The following is a 26,971-nucleotide window of genomic DNA, read 5'->3' on the forward strand; positions in this document are numbered from 1 at the left end:
AGAAAACGCTTCTAAAACAAAAGCAGAAGGATATAAAAAGGAGACATCCACAGAACAAAGAGGACCACTCGGAAATTAAAAAGCAATACACGTAGAAGTAAAATCTCAACAGGTGTGTTTAAAAGTAAATTGAGGGGGGCTTCCCTGGTGGTGCAGTGGTTAAGAATCCACCTGCCAATGCAGGGGACACGGGTTCGAGCCCTGGTCCGGGAAGATCCCACATGCCGCGGAGCAGCTAAGCCCGTGCGTCACAACTACTGAAGCCCACGCGCTCTAAGGTCCACGTCCCGCAACTACTGAGCTCACGTGCTACAACTACTGAAGCCCACGCACCTAGAGCTCGTGCTCTGCAACAGAAGAAGCCACCACAATGAGAAGCCCACGCACCACAACGAACAGTGGCCCTTGCTCACCGCAACTAGAGAAAGCCCGCGCACAGCAACGAAAACCCAATGCAGCCGAAAAGAAGTGCTTGACTGTGTGAAAGTTGGGAATGCTGTTTATAGGTAACACACATCTCTGTTCTGCCAAGTACAAGAGACAAAAAAAAAAAAAAAAAAGACATGCATGATTTCAAAGTTCAAAGAAAAACATTGTATTTAAGACATACAGAACCCAAATGCGGAAACAAAGGACATGACTACTACATACTTACTGGAATTAGGAGCTGTTCCTGAGCCAAATGCAGACTGACTAGGCTGCTGTCCAAACACGGGAGGCTGGCTGCTGCTCGACACTGTCCCAAAAGTAGGTGGTGCAGGCTGAGAGCCAGCAGAAAATAATGCTGCTGAAGATGACAGAGACCCAAAGCCTGGGGGGTTAGGCTGGCTGGCACCTTGGCTTTGTCCAAATGCTGGGGTCTGGTTAGCACCGAACGCTGGACTGGCAGATGGTGCTGAAGGTCCAGTGCCGAATACAAAGGAGGATCCTAGAGGCCCACAGAAATACTGAAATTACCATGATGGTTAAAATGAGATAAGCCTCAAGAAATCTCTATAAACTGAAAAGCACATTTCAAGCTTCTTTCCAGACTCTTACCTTGCTGAACACATCTTATCAAGACAAGTTTTGAATACTGATTAAGAATACAATTCTCTCTACCATTATTTAGTAAAACCATATAAAATCCAAATAAACAAAAACTTCATTAACAAGACTCCTGTCTTAACAGCCCCAAATTTTTAGGTCTTTAAAGAGATAAATCTAAGAAGACAAGTGATCTGCCATCAGAAGTGTGACACACTGCAGAAATCAGCTAATGTTGTGACTATGTATCCGTTGCATAACGAGGACTAATGTCTATTAAAATAACCTTCGGTGTCTGGCTATTTACAAATTAACATTGCAAAGAAAAACAAAACAAAAACCCCCAAAAAGACAAGAAACACTTGAAAAAACTAAAGATTATACTCCTAATGAGATTAGAAATATTGCTTCCAAGAGTTACTTAAACTATACACAAAATGCACATCATTCCACATACTGAATAACTACCACACCCTGGGTAGAGATGACCTAAAAGCGGCCATGCTCTTTTGTGGTATTATTTGCTAAGAGTTCATCTGCTTACAATGAAAGCCATTCAAATTAACATGTCTCTTCTTTTTTAAAAGTACCTGCAGAGCTCGATGTGGTGGGAGCTCCAAAGCTGAAACCAGAGGCGGCAGTATCACTGCTGCTGGCACCCGGACCAAAGACAAATGGGGCGACAGCTGTGCCCGCGCTCGACGTGGTTGCTGGTTTGCTCTCTCGAGAAAATAGCAAAGACTGAGATGTACTGGATTCGGCAGAGTTCCCAAAGGCAGAGCTGCTCACAGGACTGTTGGCCTGTCCAAACACAAAGGCAGCCGCAGGCGCACTGGAGGACGAGGTGGAACTACCAAATATGCCACCACCAGCTGAAGTGGCTGGTGTACTTGAATTAGAGGAACTGTTGTTCAAGAAACTGAAAACTGGCTTTGCTGTACCTTGATCTATAAGACAGAAATTAAGAAATAAACAAAAACCTTTAAAAACAAGTAATACCAAAAGCATTTTTTCCTAAAGTCTAATACGAGTCCATTAGAAAACAATCATTAAGTTTTTAATATAGATTCATTCATCAAATGGACATCTGTTATGTTAAATTTTTTTTTTTTTTTTGCGGTACGCGGGCCTCTCACTGTTGTGGCCTCTCCCGTTGCGGAGCACAGGCTCCGGACGCGCAGGCCCAGCGGCCATGGCCCACGGGCCCAGCCGCTCCGCGGCATGTGGGATCCTCCCGGACCGGGGCACGAACCCGCGTCCCCTGCATCGGCAGGCGGACTCTCAACCACTGCGCCACCAGGGAAGCCCTGTCATGTTAAATTTTGATGTAGTCAAATATATCCACCTTTTCTTTTATGGCTTATGAATTTTGTCTAACATAGCAAAACCTTTGGCATTCAGATTAATAAAAATAAAAAATATTCCTTAAATCCAAATCTAACTGGATACTTTGGATAACAAATTCAGACAATGGGAGATAGCTACACTTTTATAAATTTGATCTTGCAATTTATGTTAGCAGGATTGTAACTTCAATTTATCTGAACAATGGCCAATTTTCTCTGCCGCCTTTACTGACTGGTGTACCCTTTTGCTCACTAATTTGTAACTCTACCTTTACCACGTATTAACTTCCAAACCTCTACAGTTACTGTTACTAGACTATTTTAAATATTGTAACTTTGTAGTATTGTTTGATATTAGTAGGGCAAACCTACCTGACTGTATGTGTACCCTTCTCCCCAAAATTTCTTATACATTTTCCCTTCCACGTGAATTTTAGAATTATTTTAGCTTGTCAAGCTCCACAAAAATTCCTCTAAGAACTGAAATTATATTGGGAGTGAGGTGAAGAGTAAAGGATATTCTCACTCAGGAACAAGTATAAAACATGCCTTTTATGTTCTCTTAATTCTTTAGCACGTTGCAGGTTCTGCTGATATTATAAAATACAAATTGGAAATGTTAGTAAATACAAATGGGAAATGCTGTCCAACTATTTATTCTTGATTTGGAGAAAAGAGAATGATTTTTTATATGGTGACCCTAAATCCAGCTACCTTCAGTAGAAGACTTTTTTTTTTTAAACTTGTTCCAATAACATCTCAGTTCCAACACTATTTACTAGACAGGGCTGGTCACATTGTGGTATGGGCATTGGTATAATTTACAGAAAATGGAACATGTTAGCTCACTTTCAGGTGGTTTAATAGGACGTTAAAAATGTCTATTTCAATGGAAACAGTATAGCGATACCAGGATTAAATTCGATTAGACCCTATCTCATTTTTATTCCTTTCTAAATAATAATGTATAATTTAGTTTTTGTTTCCTTTGAAGGGTGTGTTAAAATTTAAGCAGAATTTTATAGACAAAAACTGCTCACACCTATGTGTGGAATTCCATACTTCTTTTTTCAGGTTAATTTTTCATTTTCTTGTGTTTCTAATTTATTATTCAAAAGTGTTCATGTTCTTTTGCATTGTGTTCTGGGAAATTCCAGTTCACTAATCCAATTATCAGCTGTTTTTTTGCCCCCGCTGCTCCTCAGTCCACACAATGATTTTATTTCACAAACCGTGTTTCTTTAACTTTTAAAAATACTATTTCCTTTTTTTCTTCCAGATCTTAGTTTTCATAATCACCTCTATTTCTCAGGGATTTGTCATATTTGTTGTCTATGTTCCTTAAATGCCAGATGAAGACTGGTTATCTCTATTTGTAAATGAAGGCCTGTACATAAAGATTTTATTAGTTAAAAAATAAAATATTTCATGAGCTTAAGAAAAAATGCTTATTTTCCTGAACAGTATATGTCAATTCTGATTATAAAAGCCCAAACATAAGAGAGTAAGTCACGGACAAATGTGCAAATACTGTGGGCTTTCCATTAGAGCTGTGTTTCTCAAAATTAGATATGCAGATAACTTCATGAGAATCACGGGGGGGGGGGGGATTCTGAAGGAGCTGAATCCTCGGCTGCTTCCCAGAGAGTTCTATTACTGGTACTCTCTCAACTATTTCCAGTATAAACCATTCCTTGACTTGCTACCTTTGACACCTTGTAAAAAAAAAAAACAACAACAATGTTTAATACCTACCAGCTGTAGTACTGGTTTGAGCTCCAAAAGCAAAAGTGGCCTTCGTTGGCTGTTCAGATTCCTTCTCAGATGGTTTTGCCATACTGAAACTAAAGGTCGAAGACTTGGAAGAACCCTCGTCTTTGGTTTGCTCTGAGTTCCCAAAGGAAAACACTGGTGTACACTTTGGCTCTTCACTGTCAGCTTTTTTCCCAAACACGAGAGATGTAGACGTGACAGGCTCTTGCTGTTTCTCTTCTGTCCTTCCCAAAACAAACAACGAGGCAGATGGCAGGGGGGCAGGGTCCACGCTGCCGAAAGTGAACCCTCCTTTGGAGGCAGGGGTTTCTTCTTTTTTTGCTTCTGGCGTCTGACATGTGAAAGGAGCCCCTGGGACACTCTTGGTGTCCACGGTTCCAAAACTGAAGCTGCTCTTGCTCTCAGAGGTCACTGTGGTGTCAGTAGCAGCAGGGGGAGGGTTAATGACACCAGAACCAAAGCCAAAGCCTGCTGATGAAGATTTCGGCGGTTCTTCTTTCTTTTCTTGCTGCCCAAGACTAGACACCCCAAACTGAAATGGAGCTAAAGAAGGCGGATTGCTTAAACCAGAAGCAAGTCCAAACTTAAAATTATCGTTTTTACTATCTTTTTTAACTTCTTCAGGTTTAGAATCAGATGAAACTCCAAATTTAAAATCTCCTATTGGTTTAGAAAATTTAAAGCCTTCACTCAAAGGGGTTACAGACCCAGAATCTAATGACACACCTATTTTGAAACCTCCTTGATCTCCAAATTTAAAATTTCCAGTGTTTGTTAAAGTCTGAGAAGGCCCAGAAGAGGATGATGGGATACCAAATTTGAAGGATGAGGTTGCTGGGTTCGAAGATGAGGAAGATGGGCTGAAGCCTTCAAAAATATAAGAAACACCAAAAAGACAATGAATTACTACTACTCTCTCAAACAGAATGTCAACCTTGAAAAGTAAAGGGACATGGGACAACTCTGAAAAGGCCTACTTCGAAGAGTATTAGTTTAACAATGGCAGTAAACATGAACCAAGTTGCCCATATTCAGCATCTCGATACTCACAACTACACGGATGTGCCACATTTCATCTATCAGACTGACAGAGATCAAACAAGTTTGATAAAACAGTGCTGGTGATGAGGCTAGGAGGAACAGACACTCCAGCCATGGCAGGTGGATGTGTAAATCAGCACAGAATTTGTGGAGGGCAACTTGCCAATATTTACCCCAAATTACAGACACATGTACCCTTTGACCCAGCAAGTCTACAGCTGAGTCTTTATTTGAATGATAAACTCAAAGATATGCAGAATGCCATATGCAATCCAGGCAGCTGTAAATGAAGAACAAAGTCCAAGCTAATCTGTGGTAATGTCAAGGGTGCAAAAAGGCGGTGTGGTATACAACCTTTTCTAACAAGGTAGAGAGAAGTAAGAATAGAGAGAATAGAAGTATATTTGCTTGTGATGTGCATAAAGAAACACTGAAAGAGTTACAAGAAACTAACCACAGATAGCTATTACCACTGGTGGAGCAGGAAGGATGGAAAATGAGCCAATAGGGACAAGAGAGAGACTTTTCGCTGGGAATCCTGTCATAATTTGCTTTTTAAATCCTGTGAGTACATGTGTTATTTACTTAAGAATTAAGATTTTTAGCACCAAAGAACTAGAATTATATGAGTGGAAGCAATATATTTTTTTTTTGCGGTACGCGGGCCTCTCACTGTTGTGGCCTCTCCCGTTGCGGAGCACAGGCTCCGGACTCACACGCTCAGCGGCCACAGCCCATGGGCCCAGCCGCTCCACGGCATGCGGGATCTTCCCGGACCAGGGCACGAACCCGTGTCCCCTGCATCGGCAGGTGGACTCTCAACTACTGTGCCACCAGGGAAGCCCTGGAAGCAATATTTTAAAAAATAAAAATACTATACTGACAAGCTCAAAGTCTTGGTTTCAGAATTCTTCTCTGTAGTGGAATAAACTAGAAATGAAGCACTTGAATGACTGGCTCAACACAAAAATCATTAAACGGTGCCAAGGTATTCATCCATTACTCTGTTTACCCACATGTAAATAGAGACAGGTGGCAACCAAGGGCTTGTAAAAATCGCTTGTCTTCAGATTTCCCCCTTTAATGATTACCCACCCCACTTTCTTTCCATAAGAAACTTATTTGAAATTATATCAGAATCTCAAAAGCAGGACTCCCCTGGTGGCGCAGTGGTTAAGAATCCACCTGCCAGTGAAGGGGACATGGGTTTGATACCTGGTCTGGGAAGATCCCACGTGCCGAGGAGCCACTAAGCCCAAGCACCACGCAACTACTGAGCCTGTGCTCTAGAGCCTGCGTGCTGCAACTACTGAGCCCACGAGCCACAACTACTGAAGCCCGCGCGCCTAGAGCCCGTGCTCCACAACGAGAGAAGCCACCGCAGTGAGAAGCCCGCGCACCACAACGAAGAGTAGCCCCCGCTCGCCGCAACTAGAGAAAGCCCACGTGCAGCAACGAAGACCCAACGCACCCAAAAAAAAATCTCAAAAGCAAATGGCTATCCACACGGTCTCTGAAATACCTTAAGTGATATTAGACAGAAAGCTAAAAATAAAGGTGCCAAAGACAATAATTAACTAGTTATCACCTCTGACTCAAAGGATCTCAAAGGCACTTCTGCCTCAAAAGGAAGGTTTAAAGGTATGGTGATTACTGTACTACAGGTGGGGAAAACAGGAAAGGGACCATGAGGTAGCAGCCACATAAGGAGCTTTAGTGATCTTCTAAAACCCAAATGCAGTGTTTTTCAAACCAGTTGTATCCCCTTAGCCATGTTAATTAATTCAGTGGGCTGCAACCAGCATTTTCCTTCTCAAATGAAAACAAATAAAATAGAAAATGTACTTATCTTCACTGCAGACTAGCAAACAATTCAACTGCATAGTAATTCAGAGACAGATACGAGCTAAAAGTCCAGGACAAGAGCTCATTTTACATGAATTTTCAACAGAGAATGAATAGTTTTAAAACCAAAGCTGTTTGTAAATATTTCACTTTCAAGTGGTGATCTAAGGAGGCACTTTGCCAACACCTTACCTGTAAACTCAGACTTCGTGCCCGGCTTTGCACTCTCGCATGCTGCGCATCTGTTAGCATCTGCTTTATTCTCCACTAGGCACACTGCACAGTCCCAGCTTCCCTCAGGTTTCTTGAACTTGTCCAATCCTAGGCAGCCTCCAGACAACAGAGAGACAGAGACAGTGCTGCTACTTGAAGCAGGTACTGAACTTCCTAAAAAATAATGGGGAAATACAGGAAAATTCGGATTTACATTATGTCAAGATCTCAATGACACCACTAAGTCTAAATGTACAGTTTTTAATGTGTTTCCTATTAAGAGAAAATGCCAGAAATCTAAACATCACATTGTTAAAAACAGTACAGACAGCTCAGATTTCTTTTAATCTTACAAAAGAGCAACTCACACTCACCTTGCTCAGTGATGAGCCCCCTTTTAATCCCCAGTTTGAACAGCCATGGTTTTTAAGAACCACGCTCACAAATCAGAGCCTAAAAGCCTGAATTTTCCTTAATAATCTATCCAATTTTGTTACACATCACAGATTATAAAACATACATTCTCAATTGTAGGCAACAGCCTGACTCATAAAACACACCGCCCAGGCAATATTCATTTCAAGATTTCAAAGCACAGATCTCTGGCTTTGAAATGACTATTTTTGCATAGAAGTGCTCTTTTATCCACTTCGCAATTCAACTCAACACTACCTACTATGTTCATGGCATTTCTGTTATAAGGTAGCCATTTAACAGACATTTATTAAGCGCCATAACGTGCTTAGGTTCTGGGGATATCGAGATGAATAAAATGTTGCTTAACTTCTAAAGGTGTTTCTGATCTAAAAGGGGGGAAAGCAAAACGAACATAAATGCATAGCAGCACCATCACTAAGACGGAGAGTGACAAATGATCTAAACAAGAGTACAGAGAAGAAATTACTATGGGATAGGAGAAGGATTCACAGGGGTGGTATTTACATTTTTAAGCAGAACTAGCAATTTTGTGGGCAGATGCGGCGGCACAGGAAGGATAGTTCAGCAAGGCACGGCTGCATGAAGAAATACAGTGTTGAGAGTGGAGCCATTCATTCTGGTAACCTCACTTCTCTAAATGTCCTCTAGCTGTTGTCACTTTTCCCAGTTACCTGATCTGTGTTTTACTGGTATGTTCTCTTCCATCTTGCCAACAGAATTGTGCCATCTTTGGTCCACTGCCCTTCTCATGAGCTCTCATCTACTCTGATGATTTTAACCACCAACAAAATCTTTCCCATCCATACCTGAGACCCACACTTCTGGTTTTCATCCCTGTGGTATCTCTTTGTTGGTAGTTCCACTATCCACCTGGCTACCTTGGCTAGATGACAACTCTTCCCTTATACATCTCTCCAATCTATTTCATTCTCTTTCTCTGACCCTTCTACTGCTCTTCTGGTTCAAGCCCCCTCATCTCTTGCTTAATAGCCTTGTTATTGAGACCTCTGGTTTCATTCCCTTGAAATCCATCCTCCTAAAAAGCAACTAGTACCACGTGGTTTTCGTTTTTCCTCTCTGGTTATTCATTTAAAAGATTAACTGCTCCAAAGTTCTATTCTTGCTACTCTCTTAAGTTGGCAGAGTTCAGTTTTAGGCTGTCTTCTCTATTTGCTCTGCTCACTCACCTTATATCACCTCTACTCCCATGACTTACTTGAAAACTATGGGCTAATGACTCCCAAATCTGTATCTCCAGTCCAGAGGGTCCATTATCAGTATATCCAAAGGCCTCACACATATCTGTCAACTTCAGCAGCTTGAAATCAACATATCTTCAAACCGTACATTATTCTATACCCTATTTGCTTGTATTAGTACATATCACTACTATCTCTACCTATATTATTGATCAACTTCCTAATCTGTCCTCTGGTTTCCAAATTTTGCTGCCTTCAAATCTATCCTCCAAAAAGCCACCAGGTGATTTATCAAAAATATAAGTTTGACCCATCAACTCAGAATAAATTTTGGTTTCCTACACGTATCAAGAGCTTTCTTTCTTTTTTTTGTTAAGGGGAAGAGGAAGAATGCCAGATGGAAAGAGAAAAATATTTCGGAAAAAAGATTCTGAAATCTTATTCTTGTAGAGATGTCTAGCAGGAATCAGAAATATGGCTCACCCCTGGTGTTAAGAGAGGGATGTGGGCTATTAACTCAAGAGTTTTCCATTGCAAACACAAAATCACACATCCATGATAATGCAATAAAAATAGGAAGTATAATTCCCAGGATACTCATAGCATGTTTTATTTAGTATCCATGTTACCATATATCTGTACCAAATAATTATATAATAGCATTACAAACACAGCAGAGTCAAATGAATTAATTCCAAATGAATTAAAGATCAATGTAAATCTTCAGTTAACTCTTTCAAAATTGAACAGAAACAGGAAAAACTCAACTCTAACTTCATTTTTCTGGTTACCTAATAGAACTTTTCATTAATGATTCAGTAATTTATGATCATTGCAGTATCTCTGGCAGATAGCGCATACAGGTACAGGTATCACCATTAACATTCAGCCACAGCCTTCTCATAATGCAATGAAATCAGCTGTGTAAATGACCACTAGCCATCCTCACTTCTACTTAGAGGAAAAGAGACAAAGGAATATTTTATTCTGTGTAAAGGTTTGAGAAAGATTGCCCCGTTTTAAGACCTTTGCATCTATATTAGCCAACTTTGAAAATGATCATGAAGAGCAAGAAGCTTCTGATAAAATTACATACAAAAAAAGAGGTCAAAGCAAATGCTGGACTGATTTTAACACACAGCCTCTCCTAAGAGAACATGCAGTTCCAGTCCCAAGCAAGTCATTTTAATTTCAAGACAGTTCAGAAAAATTAAGACATATGAGGAAATGCTCATCTTGAAACATCTAAAATATTGAGGTTATTCTTAGCTGTTTTACAGAGAATAAATTAAAATGTTCTATTAAAGAAATGAACAAAATTATTCCAAACAGCCATAAACGTACCTGGTTTCTGAGACATACAGGACACACATTTATTGTCTTCTGCATTATTAGAAACACAGCACACTGGACACTCCCAAGATCCCACGGGCCTTTTGAATTTATCTGTAAATCCTAAGGCACCAGTGGTCTCAGTGCAGCTGGAGGAGGAAGCAGCCACAGTAACAGCGCTTTCTGAAGCCACTGGCAACGTAAGGACTCGCTTAACACCAGTTCCCGGTTTCGGTGTTTCACAAGCTACACATTTTATCGCTTCAGGTTTATTTTGCACTAAACAGGTATCGCAATCCCAAGTTCCTACTGCTGGTTTAAATTTGTCTCCAAAGCCTGTCTCTGGTGCAGAAACAGTTGCTTTGCCACTTTTACTCGGTGTCCCAGTTCCGGTCTGTTCAGCAGTATCTTTTGGCGGCAATTTTGCGGCTTGACAGGCTACACATTTGTTGTCTGTAACCTTGTTCTGGAGCAGACAGGTATCACACTGCCACGACGGCCCAGGGTTTAAACTTTCCCCAAACCCAATTCCACTAGAAGAAAAGCTACTTATTGCTGGTCTTGAATAAACTACCAGGCTTGTGGTGGTAGGTTGAGCAGCAAGAGAATCTGCCTTTGGTGATGTGAAACCTACAATGCGGGGGAAGAGGGGAGTGGGAAGGAAAAGATTAGTCCACGTTTTGATTAGAAAGCCTATTATTTATTAATCATTAATAAATATTAATAATATTAATATAGACAATAATTATAGAGTAATAGCTGTTAATGATAAAAATATTATTCCTGGGGGGAAACATTTTTACCTTAATTACAGAGTTATTACAGTCCAAGATGGACTACTTAAAAGTAGTTTTTCACCTAAGCTATATTTCTAGTACTAATCACATATTTAATAAGCGACAGACCTAGGTAAAAGTCTACAAAAGATGTTTGGTTTATAGTATATCATCTTCCTCTAGGAATCTGTTTACTGTAGTTCAACCAATACCTAATTTGAGACTTAATTAAGGTATACACATAGAACCATGAAATAAGGAAAAGTCTTTGGAAATAAGGAAAAAAACCATGAGGAAAAGTCTTTGTGCTATCAAAACTGGCAACAGTTGAGTTTCACTCAAACTATACTGTATTTGTAGAAATGACCTTTCAATCCTTTACTCTGGACCAATTAACTTTTATTTTACATACACCAAAAAAACACCCGTTTCTCTAGCCTTTAGCATCAAGGGAAAAGAAAATCAGAGGGAAAGATGATACAGAAGGTTGTTAAAGAGGTTTTCTAGTGGTACAAGAAATAATCCAGCCTAGAGCTATTTTTTGCCTAAAGATAAAACAATCCCACATACTTCAGTTACTCCCAAAAGAGGAAAATGTACTATTTTGTTAATGATTAACGTGAGTCACTAAGATTGGCAAAATTTTAACAGTAACCACTTCAAGGTGTTACAAGTTTTCTTTTCCTCCCACTTTTTTGGATTTTCCTGATTTCCCTCAAGAGAACATGTAACTTCTCCAAATTTTTGCTATTTAAAAAAAGTTTAAAAGAGGGGAGGAGTGGGCATTATGAATGCAAAGTGTAACTTCTATGAAGATAATCTATATGCATTTGATGCTGACTACCACTTAGTTCACCCTAACACAGGCATCCTGGAGTCCTGCCCATAACTGCATAAAACCGTCTATATTGAGACTCTAGCAGGCAGTATACCCATCTATAAAATGGGAGCTACACCAAAAAAACCTAATCCCTCTAAATCTTGCTGTAGCATCCAACCTTATTATTGAAGCTCACATGCAGTTATACATGAACACATGTGCTGGATAAATCTAAATTCTTTCTGAGCTACTAGATTATCTTATAAACACTTTTATATTCTTATAGTATACATCCCAGTTGGAATTATACTATCCTTTTTGATTTTCAAACTGAAAACCTATTCCTATTTGAGGACTTCTATTCATTATCTTCAAATTCTTACCCACTAACATTCATATCTTATTTTATTTGAAGTGAGTACTATCCTGTGTGTGTGTGTGTGTGTGTGTGTGTGTGTGTGTGTGTGTGTGTGTGTGTGTTACAGTCAGCATATGTTTCCTTTCCACCTGGCTTTGTTATATATATCCCACAACTGGGGAATAATCTGAGAAGAACAAGGCAGTTCAATGCTCTCAGAGAGAGACATGTCCAGGTATATCATCAGGTTTATTTACTTTTTTCCAATTTTTGGCCCATCTCTAATTAACAGGCAATTCACATTTTCTCCTTCTATACTTGCCCCTTAGAGATTCCATTTTAGTGCAGAGTCCTTAAATTCTAAAGAAATAGTTACTAAGGTCTTGCACCTAAAAAGTTACATCTGATTACATCTACATTCAAAAGCCAATCTCCTATCAAACTAGACATCATTTTTTAAAAGCCTGAAGTACAACAAAGTATTAACAAATGATATTAAGATGAGATCATGATTTTGCAATTAAGATTTTAGATTATCTCAAGGGCAGCCATTATCTTACCAGGGTTCTTCAGAACATCTAGGACACTTCCTTCTTTCAGGGTTTTTGCAGGTTTGAAAGGGCCCTTGCAATCTTCATCTGGTTTCTTCTTACAGCTTGGACTGTTCACTGCAGTGATATCTTGAGCTGTAATTTTTTTTAATTGTAAGAGATATTATGCTAAGAAAAAGCAAGTTACATGTATTAAAAATCTCTCAAAGTCAATTTGAATCAACATCTTAAAAAAAAAACAAAACACCAAAAAAGTCACTGTAATTCAAAGATAATGAACAAATGATTTAAAGTACACGGTTAACTTGCCATTACAAGGAAGCAAAAAATACTATTTCCCATACTGTACATCTCTCTCCTCCAGAAGGACAAAAAAATTATATAAACTATATATAATCTGTAATTGTTACCAATAAGTTCACCAGTTTCATCAGACTGAAACCCTGAAGAGGATATGGCAACAGGGGTGAGTTCAAACACTGTATGAAATAGGTATTTGATTACACAGCAATTTACAACACTGATTAAAAAAAAACTTTAAAAATTAATGTTTATGGGAGCAACCTAAGTGTCCATAGACAGATGAATGGATAAAGAAGACGTGGCACATATATACAATGGAATGTTACTCAGCCATAAAACGGAATGAAATTGAGTTATCTGTAGTGAGGTGGATGGACCTAGAGTCTGTCATACAGAGTGGAGTAAGTCAGAGAGAGAAAAACAAATACCGTATGCTAACACATATATATGGAATCTAAAAAAAAAAAGGTTCTGAAGAACCTAGGGACAGGACAGGAATAAAGACGCAGACACAGAGAACGGACTTGAGGACATAGGGAGGGGGAGGGGTAAGCTGGAATGAAGTGAGAGAGTGGCATGGACATATATACACTACCAAATGTAAAACAGATAGCTACCGGGAAGTAGCCGCATAGCACAGGGAGATCAGGTCAGTGCTCTGTGACCACCTAGAGGGGTGGGATAGGGAGGGTGGGAGGGAGACACAAGAGGGAGTGGATATGGGGATATATGTATACGTATAGCTGATTCACTTTGTTATACAGCAGAAAATAACACAACATTGTAAAGCAATTATACTCCAATAAAGATGTTAAAAAAATTTAATGTTTAATTAAGCCAGATATTTCATTTCTATAAATTTATCCTATGATTGAAAATATCTTTCAGTTATTATATTGAAAACCTGGATGATACTTAATAAAAGGGGCTAGCTACATAAATTACAGAACATTGACATGATGGAATGCTATGCAGCCAGAAAAAATCATTCTTAGAAGCATAGTTATGGGAAAGAGTAGGTTAGAAAGTCCAGAAGATTTTGACCGTTTATATCTAAAGAGTGATATTTTTACTTTTCATAGTTCCCAAACTTGCTAAAACGAACATATCCTTATACTTAAAATAAGAGATCTATATTGTGAGTACAATAATCATTTTGTCATTATATTTGTTTACAGATGAAATATATTTGGGATTGTTTCAAAATTACCTGATAGGTGTGTTCGTGTGTGTGAGGGGAGAAGGAAGGAGGGAGAGAGAAACAAGATTGGTCACAAAATGGCAAATGCTGAAGCTCAGTAAAGTGTGTATGGGGACTCAGTCTACGCTTCCACTTCTGAGAATGTTTGAAATTTTCCATAATAAAATATAAATAATCAGGTTTTTCTTCTAAAGTGCTTGCCAATTTAAAAGCAGTGGGTAAAGTAGTTCAAAAACCCTACCTACCCTTACCTCACACCATAAACAAAAATTAATTCAAAATGGATCAATGGGAACTTCTCTGGTGGCGCAGTGGTTGAGAATCCACCTGCCAATGCAGGGGACACAGGTTAGACCCCTGGTCTGGGAAGATCCCACATGCCGCGGAGCAACTAAGCCCATGCGCCACTACTACTGAGCCTGCACTCTACAGCCCACGAGCCACAACTACTGAAGCCTGTGCACCTAGAGCCTGTGCTCTGCAACAAGAGAAGCCACCGCAATGAGAAGCCCGCACACCGCAACGAAGAGTAGCCCTCACTTGCCGCGACTAGAGAAAGCCCGTGCACAGCAACGAAGACCTAACACAGACAAAAATAAATTAATTAATTAATTTAACAAAAAAATGGATCAATGACCTAAACATAAGAACTGAAACCATAAAACTCTTAAAAGAAAACCTAGGAGGTGTATCTTCATGACCATGGATTTGACAATGAATTCTTAGATATGACACCAAAAGCACAAGTAAATAAAAAACTGAACTTCACCAAAATTAGAAATCTTTGTGCATCTAAGGACATTATCAAGAAAGTGACAACTGACTGAATGGGAAAAAATATTTGCAAATCACACATCTGATAAAGATCTAGTATCCAGACTATATAAAAACGCTACAACTCAGCAACAAGACAAACCAATTTGAAAATGGGCAAAGGACCTGACCAGACATTTCTCCCAAGAAGATATGTAAAGGGCCAAAAAGCACATGAGAAGATGCTAAACAGGAGTTCAGGTTTTTTAAGCATAAGCCACCTGTTCTCCTTGCTTGGCCCTGCAATAAACCTTTCTCTGTTCCAAAAAAAAAGATACTAAACACCATTAGTCTTCAGGGAAATAAATGCAAATCAAAACCACAATGAAGGGCTTCCCTGGTGGTGCAGTGGTTGAGAGTCCACCTGCCGATGCAGGGGACGTGGGTTTGTGCTCCAGTCCGGGAAGATCCCACGTGCCGCGGAGCAGCTGGGCCCGTGAGCCATGGCCGCTAAGTCTGTGCATCCGGAGCCTGTGCTCCGCAACGGGAGAGGCCACAGCAGTGAGAGGCCCGTGTACCGCAAAAACAACAACAACAACAAAAACCACAATGAAGCATCACTTCATACCCACTACGACGGCTATCATCAAAAAATGGAAAATAGTAAACATGGTGAGAACATGGAGAAATTTGAATCCTGCTGGTGGGAATGTAAAATGGGCCGGCTGCTGAGAGAAAGTTTTGTAGTTCCTCAAGAAGTTAAATACAAGACTATCATTTGATCCATCAACTCCATTCCCAGGTATACACTCCAAAGCACTGAAACTAGTATTCAAACAAATACAAGTACATGCATATTCATAGCAACACTATTCACAATAGCCAAAAAGTGGAAACAACTCAAATGTCTATCAACGAATAAACAGATAACTTATGGTATATCCATATGATGGAATATCATTCAGCCACAAAAGGAATGACGTAATGATACATACTACAAGACAGATGAACCTTGAAAACGGTACATGAAAGAAGCCAGATACAAAAAGTCACACTGTATGGTTCCAGGATAGGTAAATACATAGAACACAGATTAGTAGCTGTCAGTAGTTGGGGGGTGGGGGGGGAAATGGGGAAAAACTGGTTAATGGGTACAGGTTTCCTTTTGGAAGTGATAAAAATGTATGGTACTAGTTAGAGGTGGTGACTGCACTAAACACAATCAACATTGTGATTGTACTAAACACCAATGAATTGTTCCCTGTAAATGATTAACTTTATCTTATGTCAATTTCACCTGAATAATAAAAATGTGCAAAAAACAAAACACCATACCTATCTCTTACAACTGTGTCAAAACAAAGAAAAATGCTTTTATTACTTTATCACATGCTATCTTCCTTTATAATTAAAATTGAATTGCTTTTAGCAACTTAAGGTAAATTTTAAGGATTTCCTAAAGTATACTCAAAGAGATGGAAAATGAAGATAATGGGAAAATTAGCTCCTATCACAGCGTAACCATGACTTCCACATTTTCATCAGCTTTTTAATGACAGAAGTGGTGAGAAACAGAGGTCTCAATGTAAGAACAATTCTATATATGCCACTCATAATAAACTCCTGAAAAATCTGGATAATTTCCCCAGATGTAATGAAACACAAAAGTTGTTTTAACAAACTATTACTCATTCGGTTACCATTAGTAAAGCATTAATAAAAACTGAAGGACTTCAATGCCTTTCCCTCATAACCAGGCATGAAAATGAAATTTGAACTGGTTTATTCTTCTTGAATTCACAGTAACATTAAAGAAAAAAAATCATGTGTTAAGTACACCTGAAATATGCTTATTACTTTCTCTTACACAGGGCTGTTTTATTCAACAAAAATCAGGATTGAAAACATACCAGTCAAATTCTTATTTTGTGCCACTCTTGTAACCTATGCTCTTGTCTTCCAGATCATCCAAAGACAAAGACTTTCTTAGCTGGCTCTTTGACAGCTTTTTAAATCTACCTTTTGAGGGAGGATCTAGTTTTTAAAAATTCCCAAACTCAGCAGATAGTCAACGAAACACTTCTGAATAAGGCAACAGCCCCTTAACTGGTGTCTCAGCATATGACACCCCACTCCCACCCACCTGCCCACTCAACACACTGCTGTTACGCCAAGGCACCATCTCACCCCCTATAAAAACCACCCAATGTTTTCCTACCACATTCAGATTAAAATCCAATTATTGAGCATAGCATTCGGAGAATTTTTAGAATTTAAAGCTACCTCTCAATCTCATGACAAATTATTTGCGGTTTTCAAAGTATGCCATGCTTTTCCTCTTGTTCTCTTGCATTTGGCTGTTTGTTGGGTGAGAAATGCCCTTACTCAGAATTCTTGACCTGAGTAACTCAGCCCAGATTATTCTTCATTTCCCAAACACCCAATACTTGAAACAAAACCACCACCACCACAGCAAAAGCCTATGGTTTAATTATCTGAATATTCATTTCTTTCCCTCTATTATGCCCATTTTTTTGAGTTTAGAAATTATATATCACTATCTGCAGAGGCTGGCATAACCCTTACGCATAAAAATGCTTGTGAACTCAAGAGTAAACCTACAGATGGAATTCACTGTAATTACAATGTAGACCACCCATGAACTTCCTGTAACATTTCATTTATAGAGCTTCCACGGCCAGAGACCCGCTGAGGGAGCTCTCCTGTTGCTCAGATGATGACGTCTGCTTAGCACAGAGGAGAGTCTGGTATTGAGAGCACTGGTAGACAGGTTAATACCAGACACCTCTGTGAGACCTGGTGGGCAGCCCTGGGATCAGTAACCAGCAGTCACGGCTCCTGGAAGGATGCCTAGATCTGGTGAGTGGTGGCCTAGGAGCAAAGCTGCAGCAATAGGAGTAGTTCCAGTGACAGGAGCAAACGACAGCACAGCTCCCTGTTGCTTGGTTCCCACAACTGAGGACAAATTTATAACCATCAGGATATTCCTGAAATAATACATCAAATATGATACCAAGAGAAGAGTAACAATAACCGCTGTAATCAAAAGTAAACACAGTGGGCGACCTTCAAGATGGCGAAGGAGTAAAACGTGAAGATCACCATACACTATACGACTAGATACCAATTACAGGAAAAAAATTATAAAAAATACAAACACATGGAGGCTAAATGATATGCTACTAAATAACCAAGGGATTACTGAAGAAATCAAAGAGGAAATAAAAAATACCTAGAAGCAAATGACAATGAAAACATGATATCCCAAATCCTATGGGATGCAGCAAAACCAGTTCTAAGAGAGAAGTTTATAGCAATACAATCCTACCTCAAGAAACAAGAAAAATCTCCAACAACCTAACCTTACACCTAAAGCAATTAGAGAAAGAACAAAAAAACCCACCAAAGTTAACAGAAGAAATCATAAAGATCAGATCAGAAATAAATGAAAAAGAAATGAAGGAAATGATAGCAAAGATGAATAAAACTAAAAGCTGGTTCTTTCAGAAGATAAACAAAATTGATATACCATTAGACAGACTCATCAAGAAAAAAAGGGAGAAGACTCAAATCAATAGATTTAGAAATGAAAAAGAAGTAACAACTGACACTGCAGAAATACAAAGGATCATGGAGAGATTCCTACAAGCAATTATATGCCAATAAAATGGACAATCTGGAATTCTTAGAAAAGCACAATCTTCTGAAACCAAACCAAGAAGAAACAGAAAATATAAACAGACCAATCACAAGCACTGAAATTGGACCTGTGATTAAAAATCTTCCAACTTGGGCTTCCCTGGTGGCCCAGTGGTTGAGAGTCTGCCTGCCGATGCAGGGGACACGGGTTCGTGCCCCGTTCTGGGAAGATCCCACATGACACGGAGCGGCTGGGCCCATGAGCCATGGCCACTGAGCCTGCGCGTCCGGAGCCTGTGCTCGGCAACGGGAGAGGCCACAACAGTGAGAGGCCCACGTACCGCAAAAAAAAAAATCTTCCAACAAAAGCCCAGGACCAGATGGATTCACAGGCAAATTCTATCAAACATTTAGAGAAGAGCTAACACCTATCCTTCTCAAACTCTTCCAAAATATAGCAGAGGGAGGAACACTCCCAAACTCATTCTACGAGGCCACCATCACCCTGACACCAAAGCCAGACATGGATGTCACAAAGAAAGAAAACTACAGGCCAATATCACTGAAGAACATAGATGCAAACATCCTCAACAAAATACTAGCAAACAGAATCCAACAGCATACTAAAAAGATCACACACCATGATAAAGTGGGGTTTATCACAGGAATGCAAGGATTCTTCAATATACGCAAATCAATGAATATGATACAGCATATTAACGGACTGAAGGATAAAAACCATATGATCATCTCAATAGATGCAGAAAAAGCTTTTGACAAAATTCAACACCCATTAATGATAAAAATTCTCCAGCAAGTGGGCATAGAGGGAACCTACCTCAACATAATAAAGGCCACATATGACAAACCCACAGCCAACATCATTCTCAATGGTGAGAAACTGAAACCATTTCCATTAAGATCAGGAACAAGACAAGATTTCCACTCTAACCATTACTATTCAACACAGTTTTGGAAGTTTTAGCCACAGCAATCAGAGAAGAAAAAGAAAAGGAATCCAAATCAGAAAAGAAGAAGTAAAACTGTCACTGTTTGCAGATGACATGATACTATACATAGAGAATCCTAAAGATGCCACCAGAAAACTACTAGAGCTAATCAACAAATCTGGTAAAGTAGCAGGATACAAAATTAATGCACAGAAATCTCTGGCATTTCCATACACTAATGATGAAACATCTGAAAGAGAAATTAAGGAAACACTCCCATTTACCACTGCAACAAAAAGAATAAAATACCTATGAATAAACCTACCTAAGGAGATAAAAGACCTGTATGCAGAAAATTGTAAGACACGGATGAAAGAAATAAAACATGATACAAATAGATGGAGAGATATACCGTATTCTTGGATTGGAAGAATCAACATTGTGAAAATGGCTATACCACCCGAAGCAATCTACAGATTCAATGCAATCCCTATCAAACTACCAATGGCATTTTCCACAGAACTAGAACAAAAAAATTTCACAATTTGTATGGATACACAAAAGACCTGAAATAGCCAAAGCAATCTTGAGAAAGAAAAATGGAGCTGGAGGAATCAGGCTCCCAGACTTCAGACTATACTACAAAGCTACAGTAATCAAGATAGTCTGGTACTGGCACAAAAACAGAAATATAGATGGATAGAACAGGATAGAAAGCCCAGAGATAAACCTACGCACATATGGTCACCTTATCTTTGATAAAGGAGGCAAGAATATACAATGGAGAAAAGACAGCCTCTTCAATAAGTGGTGCTGGGAAAACTGGACAGCTACATGTAAAAGAATGAAATTAGAACACTCCCTAACACCATACACAAAAATAAACTCAAAATGGATTAAAGACCTAAATGCAAGGCCAGACACTATCAAACTATAGGCAGAACACTCTAATAAATCACAGCAAGATGCTTTTGACCCACCTCCTAGAGAAATGAAACAAAACCAAAAATAAACAAATGGACCTAACGAAACTTAAAAGCTTTTGCACAGCAAAGGCAACCATAAAAAAAAGACAACCCTCAGAATGGGAGAAAATATTTGCAAACGAAGCAACTGACAAAGGACTAATCTCCAAAATATACAAGCAGCTCAATATCAAAAAAAAAAATAATCCAATCCCAAAATGGGCAGAGACCTAAATAGACATTTCTCCAAAGATATACAGATTGTCAACAAACACATGAAAGGATGCTCAACATTACTAATCATTAGAGAAATGCAAATCAAAACTACAATGAGGTATCACCTCACCAGTCAGAATGGCCATCATCAAAAAACCTACAAACAATAAATGTTGGAGACAGTGTGGAGAAAAGAGAACCCTCTTGCACTGCTGGTGGGAATGTAAATCTCCAGCCACTATGGAGAACAGTATGGAGGTTCCTTAAAAAACTAAAAATAGAACTACCATATGACCCCGCAATCCCACTACTGGGCATATCCCCTGAGAAAACCGTAATTCAAACAGAGTCATGTACCACAATGTTCACTGCAGCACTATTTACAATAGCCAGGACATGGAAGCAACTAAGTGTCCGTTGACATATATAATGGAATATTACTCAGCCATAAAAATAAACGAAATTGAGTTATTTGGAGGTGGATGGACCTAGAGTCTGTCACACAGAGTGAAGTCAGAAAGAGAAAAACAAATATCATATGCTAACATATATATATGGAATCTTAAAAAAAAAAAAGGGTTTTGAAGAACCTAGGGGCAGGACTGGAATAAAGAAAAAAGACACAGACGAGAGAATGGACTTGAGGACTCAGGGAAGGGTAAGGGTAAGCTGGGACAAACTGAGAGAGTGGCACGGACATATATACACTACGAAATGTAAAATAGATAGCTAGTGGGAAGCAGCCGCATAGCACAGGGAGATCAGCTTGGTGCTTTGTGACCACCTAGAGGGGTGGGGTAGGGAGGGTGGGAGGGAGATGCAAGAGGGAGTGGATATGGGGATATACGTATACGTATAGCTGATTCACTCTGTTATACAGCAGAAACTAACACACCATTGTAAAGCAATTATACTCCAATAAAGATGTTAAAAAGGGAAGATTTCATTTATAATAAACTATCACTTTATTTTGACTAAACAAAGACAGTGGATAAATTTGTTATTGTGACCATCCCTTTCACATCCAAACTGTAACCATTCACATTTAGAGAGCTAATTGTATTCAAATGAAACCATTTACAAGAACGGCCAAAGGTAAAAGATAATTTAAAATATCAATCTAATGTATTTTTATGTGAAATATTATGGAAATGGTTCCTTACCTGAACTCCTTGTAAGTGGCTCTGAGGCACCACTAGTGCCACAACGTTCTGCTGTCTTTGCCACGGGCACACTAAATGTAAATCCAATCTGTAGAAAGAGAAGGTGTCTTTTCAGTGTCCATTTAGCTTCAAATGATTATCAAATATAAAGCTCTACTTTATGCCAAGTCAAAAAAATATACTGAATACCACATGTTCTAAGATTCACAGTTTCTCCCATTTTAAATCTCTAAAATTGGTGTGCTTATAATGAATGGTGTGTCACAGTTTAACAAGAGCATTTTAAATTTCTGAAGCATTTTTTCATTCAAAGCAATACGTAAAATAATGTGTTCCTAATGCCCAGTTCTGGATTTCTAAATGCCATTTCCTAATAAAAAGTATGAGACTTTATGGCCAACACGTGCATTTCAGGCATGTGGCAGGGAAGTTACAAAATGATCTGGAACATCTAGTTGTGACAGAAAACAAGGACACAGTAAAAACAGAAAGTAACATGTTAAAATGATACACATGCCAAATACAGGTAGGGCACTTTGAACATTAAACTTACGTATTTTCTTACTCAAAATATTTATTCTTAATTATGAAGAAACAAATACATATTGTGGGACATAAAAACTTCCAACTTTTCTAGATTAAAGTCAATTCAAGAGACATGTTAACTAAATTCAATATGACTTAGATCAGTCCTAATTGTAAGTGGATCCAGGACCAAGAGAAACAAACAGCAATTAAAGGACAGTCTGGGGCTGATGGGTAGATGTGAACATGAACACTATTACTATTATATCATGTTACATTTCTTGGATAGGATAACTGTATTGTGGGTATACAAAGGAATATCCTTTTTCTTAGGGGATACATGGAAAGGTATTAAGGGTACCAAGATGTCTGCATCCTAACTTGCAAATGGTACATAAGAAAATGCATATGCATATATATATATATAGTGAAAAATATATAGATGTTCATTCAAAGTTTTCTGTACATTGGAATTATTTTGGTAAGAAAAGTGGTATTTCTTACTACCAATGGCATCTTAGATTTGATTTTAAAAATACAGTATGCCTTTGAAATCAATAAATATGAAATATTCCTTGCTTGTTACTTACAGATGATGGAGGTAGTACATCTGCCTCAGTAGATTTTACAATTGGAGATGAAAATCTAAACAAGGGGCTGCCAGTGCTGTTTGGAGAGGTCATTTGTACCTAGTTTTCCAAATTATTAAAGAAACGACACAAAAATAGTTTTTTAGAAAAGAAATTGACAATAAAAAAACACACCTTAAGCAAAATTAATTATTACAAAGAAGCCAAAAGCAATTTTTTCCCCTTTTGAATTTAAAAATCACTTTTTAACTTCTGAAAACTACTTAACAGTTAACTGCTATAAGATCTTGCTTCCTCTTGGAAGAGGAATATACATTACCTTAGAGGGAGATATTTATCTAAAGGGGAAAAATAACATCTATAAAAATATGTTCAGAAGATGTAAAAGGGAAAAAAGCATAAAAATTTCAGGAGATTAAAAATGTTACTACTACTTGAGAAACAAAAACATAAATCCACTCTCACTGAAAAAAAAAAAGTATTTTAACTGGCAACATTGTTTGGAAACAAACTAATAATCAACTCTTCCTCTAATGCATTCATAAGAATTGAAGAATGCTCCCATCATGATGTACATTAAAAAAAAAAAGCAAAACACTATTTCCATTTTTCTCATCTTACTGAGTTGTTAATTTCCATAGTGAAAATTAATCATTGCTTTAAACAGATTAGCTTTTTTAAAAATAAAGAATGAGAAAAAACAAAAATCACCTCTATTGGTACAATGGTCTTTTACCTGGTTTGTTAATGATTGTGAAGGAGTAGTGGGTGATGGAGAGGAAGTTGTAATCACAGAAGAACTAAAATTGAAGGTAGGCAGTGAAGAACTGGTGATGGGTAGAGAGATTTTCGGTAATACTGGGACTTCCATTTCCTAAAACACAACATGTTTTACAATGGTATATTTCATCTTTCGTGTCATACTTTTGACTCTACTTATTTTCAGGTAGAACTGATATATCAATAGTTACAGGTAAGTTTAGAATAAACAGGGATACGGTAGTATTAATGTGAGCTCTTGAATAAAAAAAAAAACTAAACAAGATATGAATCCCAGCTGTGCCACCAGTCAGCCATGAGACTTTGTGAACCTAACTGTCCTCAGTACCAATTTCCTAACTGGTGAAAATGAGAAAAAAAAAAAACATACCATAGTTGTGGTATTAATACGAAAGAAAGTCACTTTTGGTCATGGCATGCAAAACAAGCATTTAATAAATGTCAGCACTGTAAGTCTGGTGAACTGCCTTGGTTTTTAACTCAATATAGCAAAGACCACCACTAGTCTCAAATGACCCAGATTCGAACAAACAAAAAGAGTTCCACTTCTGCTAATGGTGGAGGAGCTTGTGTCTGACCAATGCTCTGACAGATAAGAATTATAGACTCTGGACAATATATTAAAAACATCCATCTGAAAACACTACAAAGCAACCAAAAGCAAGCAGATACTGTAGGGAAAAAGATACTTAGAAGACGGGCTTCTTCTGAGTAAGCTTCCTGCTCTCTTTGAGTTGATGCCAGTTGGATAGTTGAAATTCAGAAAGAAAACTGCAAATCTGTTGGTTGAGGCATTCAAAGGACACACAAGGGTGATCACAGTAGGCAGAAAATAAGGGGAGATGCAGGAATGAAGAGCCACAGAAGGGGAGTCCCCAAGTCTGCATATAAACTGTCTAATCTCTGGCAAACCAAATCTCTGTAAACTACAGGTGTGTAATAAAGGCACTTGGAGAAAACAAAACTAAGAATCTGTCACCATAAAACCTGCTCTATAGGTTCTTCAGGGTGAAGGGAAATGATACCAAATGGAAATTCAGATTTCTGGAAGAAGTGCAGAATATGTGAGGTAAACATCCATTTTTCCTCTTAATCACTTAACCTAAAAGAAGACAGTTTTCAAAAGGTACAAGAGAGAAACAAAAAACAAGTGGGAAAAATAGAAAATTTTAAAAAAGGTAGACCTTAATCCAACCATACCAATAATGTAAGTAAACATTCCAATTAAAAGGCAGAAAATAGATAAAAAGGACAAGACTCAATTATATGCTGTCTATAAGAGACTTACGTTAAACGAAAAGGCACAGATTGAAAGTAAATGGATGGAAAAAGATATAACTTGCAATTAGTAAGCATAAGAAGGCTAATTCCAGTAACAAGTGGCTGACTATATTAAACACCGGCTAAAGCAGGTTTCAAAACAAAGAATATTTCCAAAGATTTTTTTAAAGGACATTTAGTAATATTAAAAGGGGCACATCACTGAGAAGCCACAATAGATATAAGGTGTATGCACCAATGAGGGCCTCAAAATAAGTAAGCAAAAATTGATATTATAAATGGGAAAAAGATAAATTCACCAAATAAAAGTTGACAATTTTAACTCATATCTCAACAATACAGTAAACAGACATCTCCCCACCCCACTCCCTCCAAAATTCAGCAAGAACAAAGATCTTAGAAATACTATCAGTCATCCTATCTAACTGATATCTAGAGAATACTATACCCAACAAACCGCAGAATATACATTCGTCAAGACTCATCAAGCAGACCATGTGCTGGGCTACAAAACAAGTCTCAATACATTTCAAAACATTAAAATCACGACTAAATCCACTTCTTAATAATCCACAGATCATATAAGGAATCAAAAAGGAAACTAGGAAAAACATAAAAGCAGTACTATAAATCTCCTAGAAGAAAACATAGGAGACTTTTTTGGCAGCCTGGGGATAGGTTTCTTAGGACACAAAGAACAGTAAAACTAATGGGAAAAAATGGGTAAGTTCAGACTTCATAAAGTTAGAACATCTGCTTATCAAAAAATACTGTTAAGAAAAGGATTAGGCAAGTCAAACTGGGAGAAAATACTTGTAAGACACGTATCTGACAAAGTACTTGGGTCTAGAATTTACAGAGTTCCTACAACCTGATAGTAAGACAATCCAATTTTTAAAAGAGCAAAAGGTCTGACACTTCACAAAGGAAGATATTATGGCCAATAAACACAGAAAGAAGAACACATTATTAAGCAAGAGGGAAAGGCAAATTAAAATTACGAGACACCATCATAGACAAAGCAGAATGGCTAAAATTTAAAGGATGACAGTCAACTACTGATAAAGAGTAGTTGATTAAGAAAAGCCCCACACTGCTGGTGGAAGTGTAAAATGTTACAATCACTTTGGGGAAAACAGTTTGTCAGTTACTTAAAAAGTTAAATACATATCCTATAACCTCATAACTCCACTTCTAAGTATTTACCTTAAGAGAAAAAACTTATGTCTACAAAAAGGTTCAAGGATGTTCACAGCAGCTTTATTCACAATAGTCAGGAACACAAGAATACATACTGACTAACTATCAATATGAAGTTCTAGAACCAGCAAAACCATATATATATATGATGGAACAAATGAGAATAGTGACTGTCCTTGGGGCAGGAGGCAATGGGCACTGACAGGGAAGGTGTATGAGTGAACTTTCTGGAGTGATGGAAATGTTTGACAGCTTGAAAGGGGTTTGGGTTACAAAGGTGGAAACATTTCTCCGGACTTCCCTGGTGGTCCAGTGGTTAAGAATCCATCTTGCAATGCAGGGGATGCCAGTTTGATCCCTGGTCGGGGAAACCAAGACCCCACATGCCATGGAGCAACTAAGCCCGTGCACCACAACTACTGAGCCTGCACTCTAGAGCCCGCAAGCCACAACTACTGAGCCCGCATGCCACAACTACCGAAGCCCGCACGCCTAGAGTCCACGCTCCACAACAAGAGAAGCCACCACAATGAGAAGCCAGTGCACTGCAATGAAGAGTAGCCCTTGCTCACCGCAACTAGAGAAAGCCCGCGCAGCAACGAAGACCCAACGCAGCCAAAAATTACTTAAAAAAAAAAAAAAGCCTGACAGCTTAACATACACACA

The 26,971-nt window shown here is 38.5% G+C and overlaps 1 protein-coding gene across 3 annotated transcripts in view; it reads right to left on the reverse strand.

Annotated features, from left to right (window-relative positions):
• NUP153 (nucleoporin 153) overlaps positions 1-26,971 on the reverse strand; it is a 74,068-nt gene that overhangs the window by 3,816 nt on the left and 43,281 nt on the right. For all 3 annotated transcript variants that reach the window (XM_067752070.1, XM_067752069.1, XM_067752071.1), the window contains 9 exons: positions 23,781-23,918; positions 23,045-23,143; positions 21,930-22,017; positions 12,728-12,853; positions 10,226-10,843; positions 7,224-7,418; positions 4,128-5,012; positions 1,617-1,973; positions 656-928 (listed from right to left, as the gene is read on the reverse strand). In XM_067752070.1, the coding sequence (XP_067608171.1) occupies positions 656-928; positions 1,617-1,973; positions 4,128-5,012; positions 7,224-7,418; positions 10,226-10,843; positions 12,728-12,853; positions 21,930-22,017; positions 23,045-23,143; positions 23,781-23,918 (2,779 nt within the window). The remainder of the gene's footprint in view (positions 1-655; positions 929-1,616; positions 1,974-4,127; positions 5,013-7,223; positions 7,419-10,225; positions 10,844-12,727; positions 12,854-21,929; positions 22,018-23,044; positions 23,144-23,780; positions 23,919-26,971) is intronic.

Source organism: Pseudorca crassidens, chromosome 10, assembly GCF_039906515.1.
Source record: "Pseudorca crassidens isolate mPseCra1 chromosome 10, mPseCra1.hap1, whole genome shotgun sequence".
NCBI lineage: Eukaryota > Metazoa > Chordata > Mammalia > Artiodactyla > Delphinidae > Pseudorca > Pseudorca crassidens.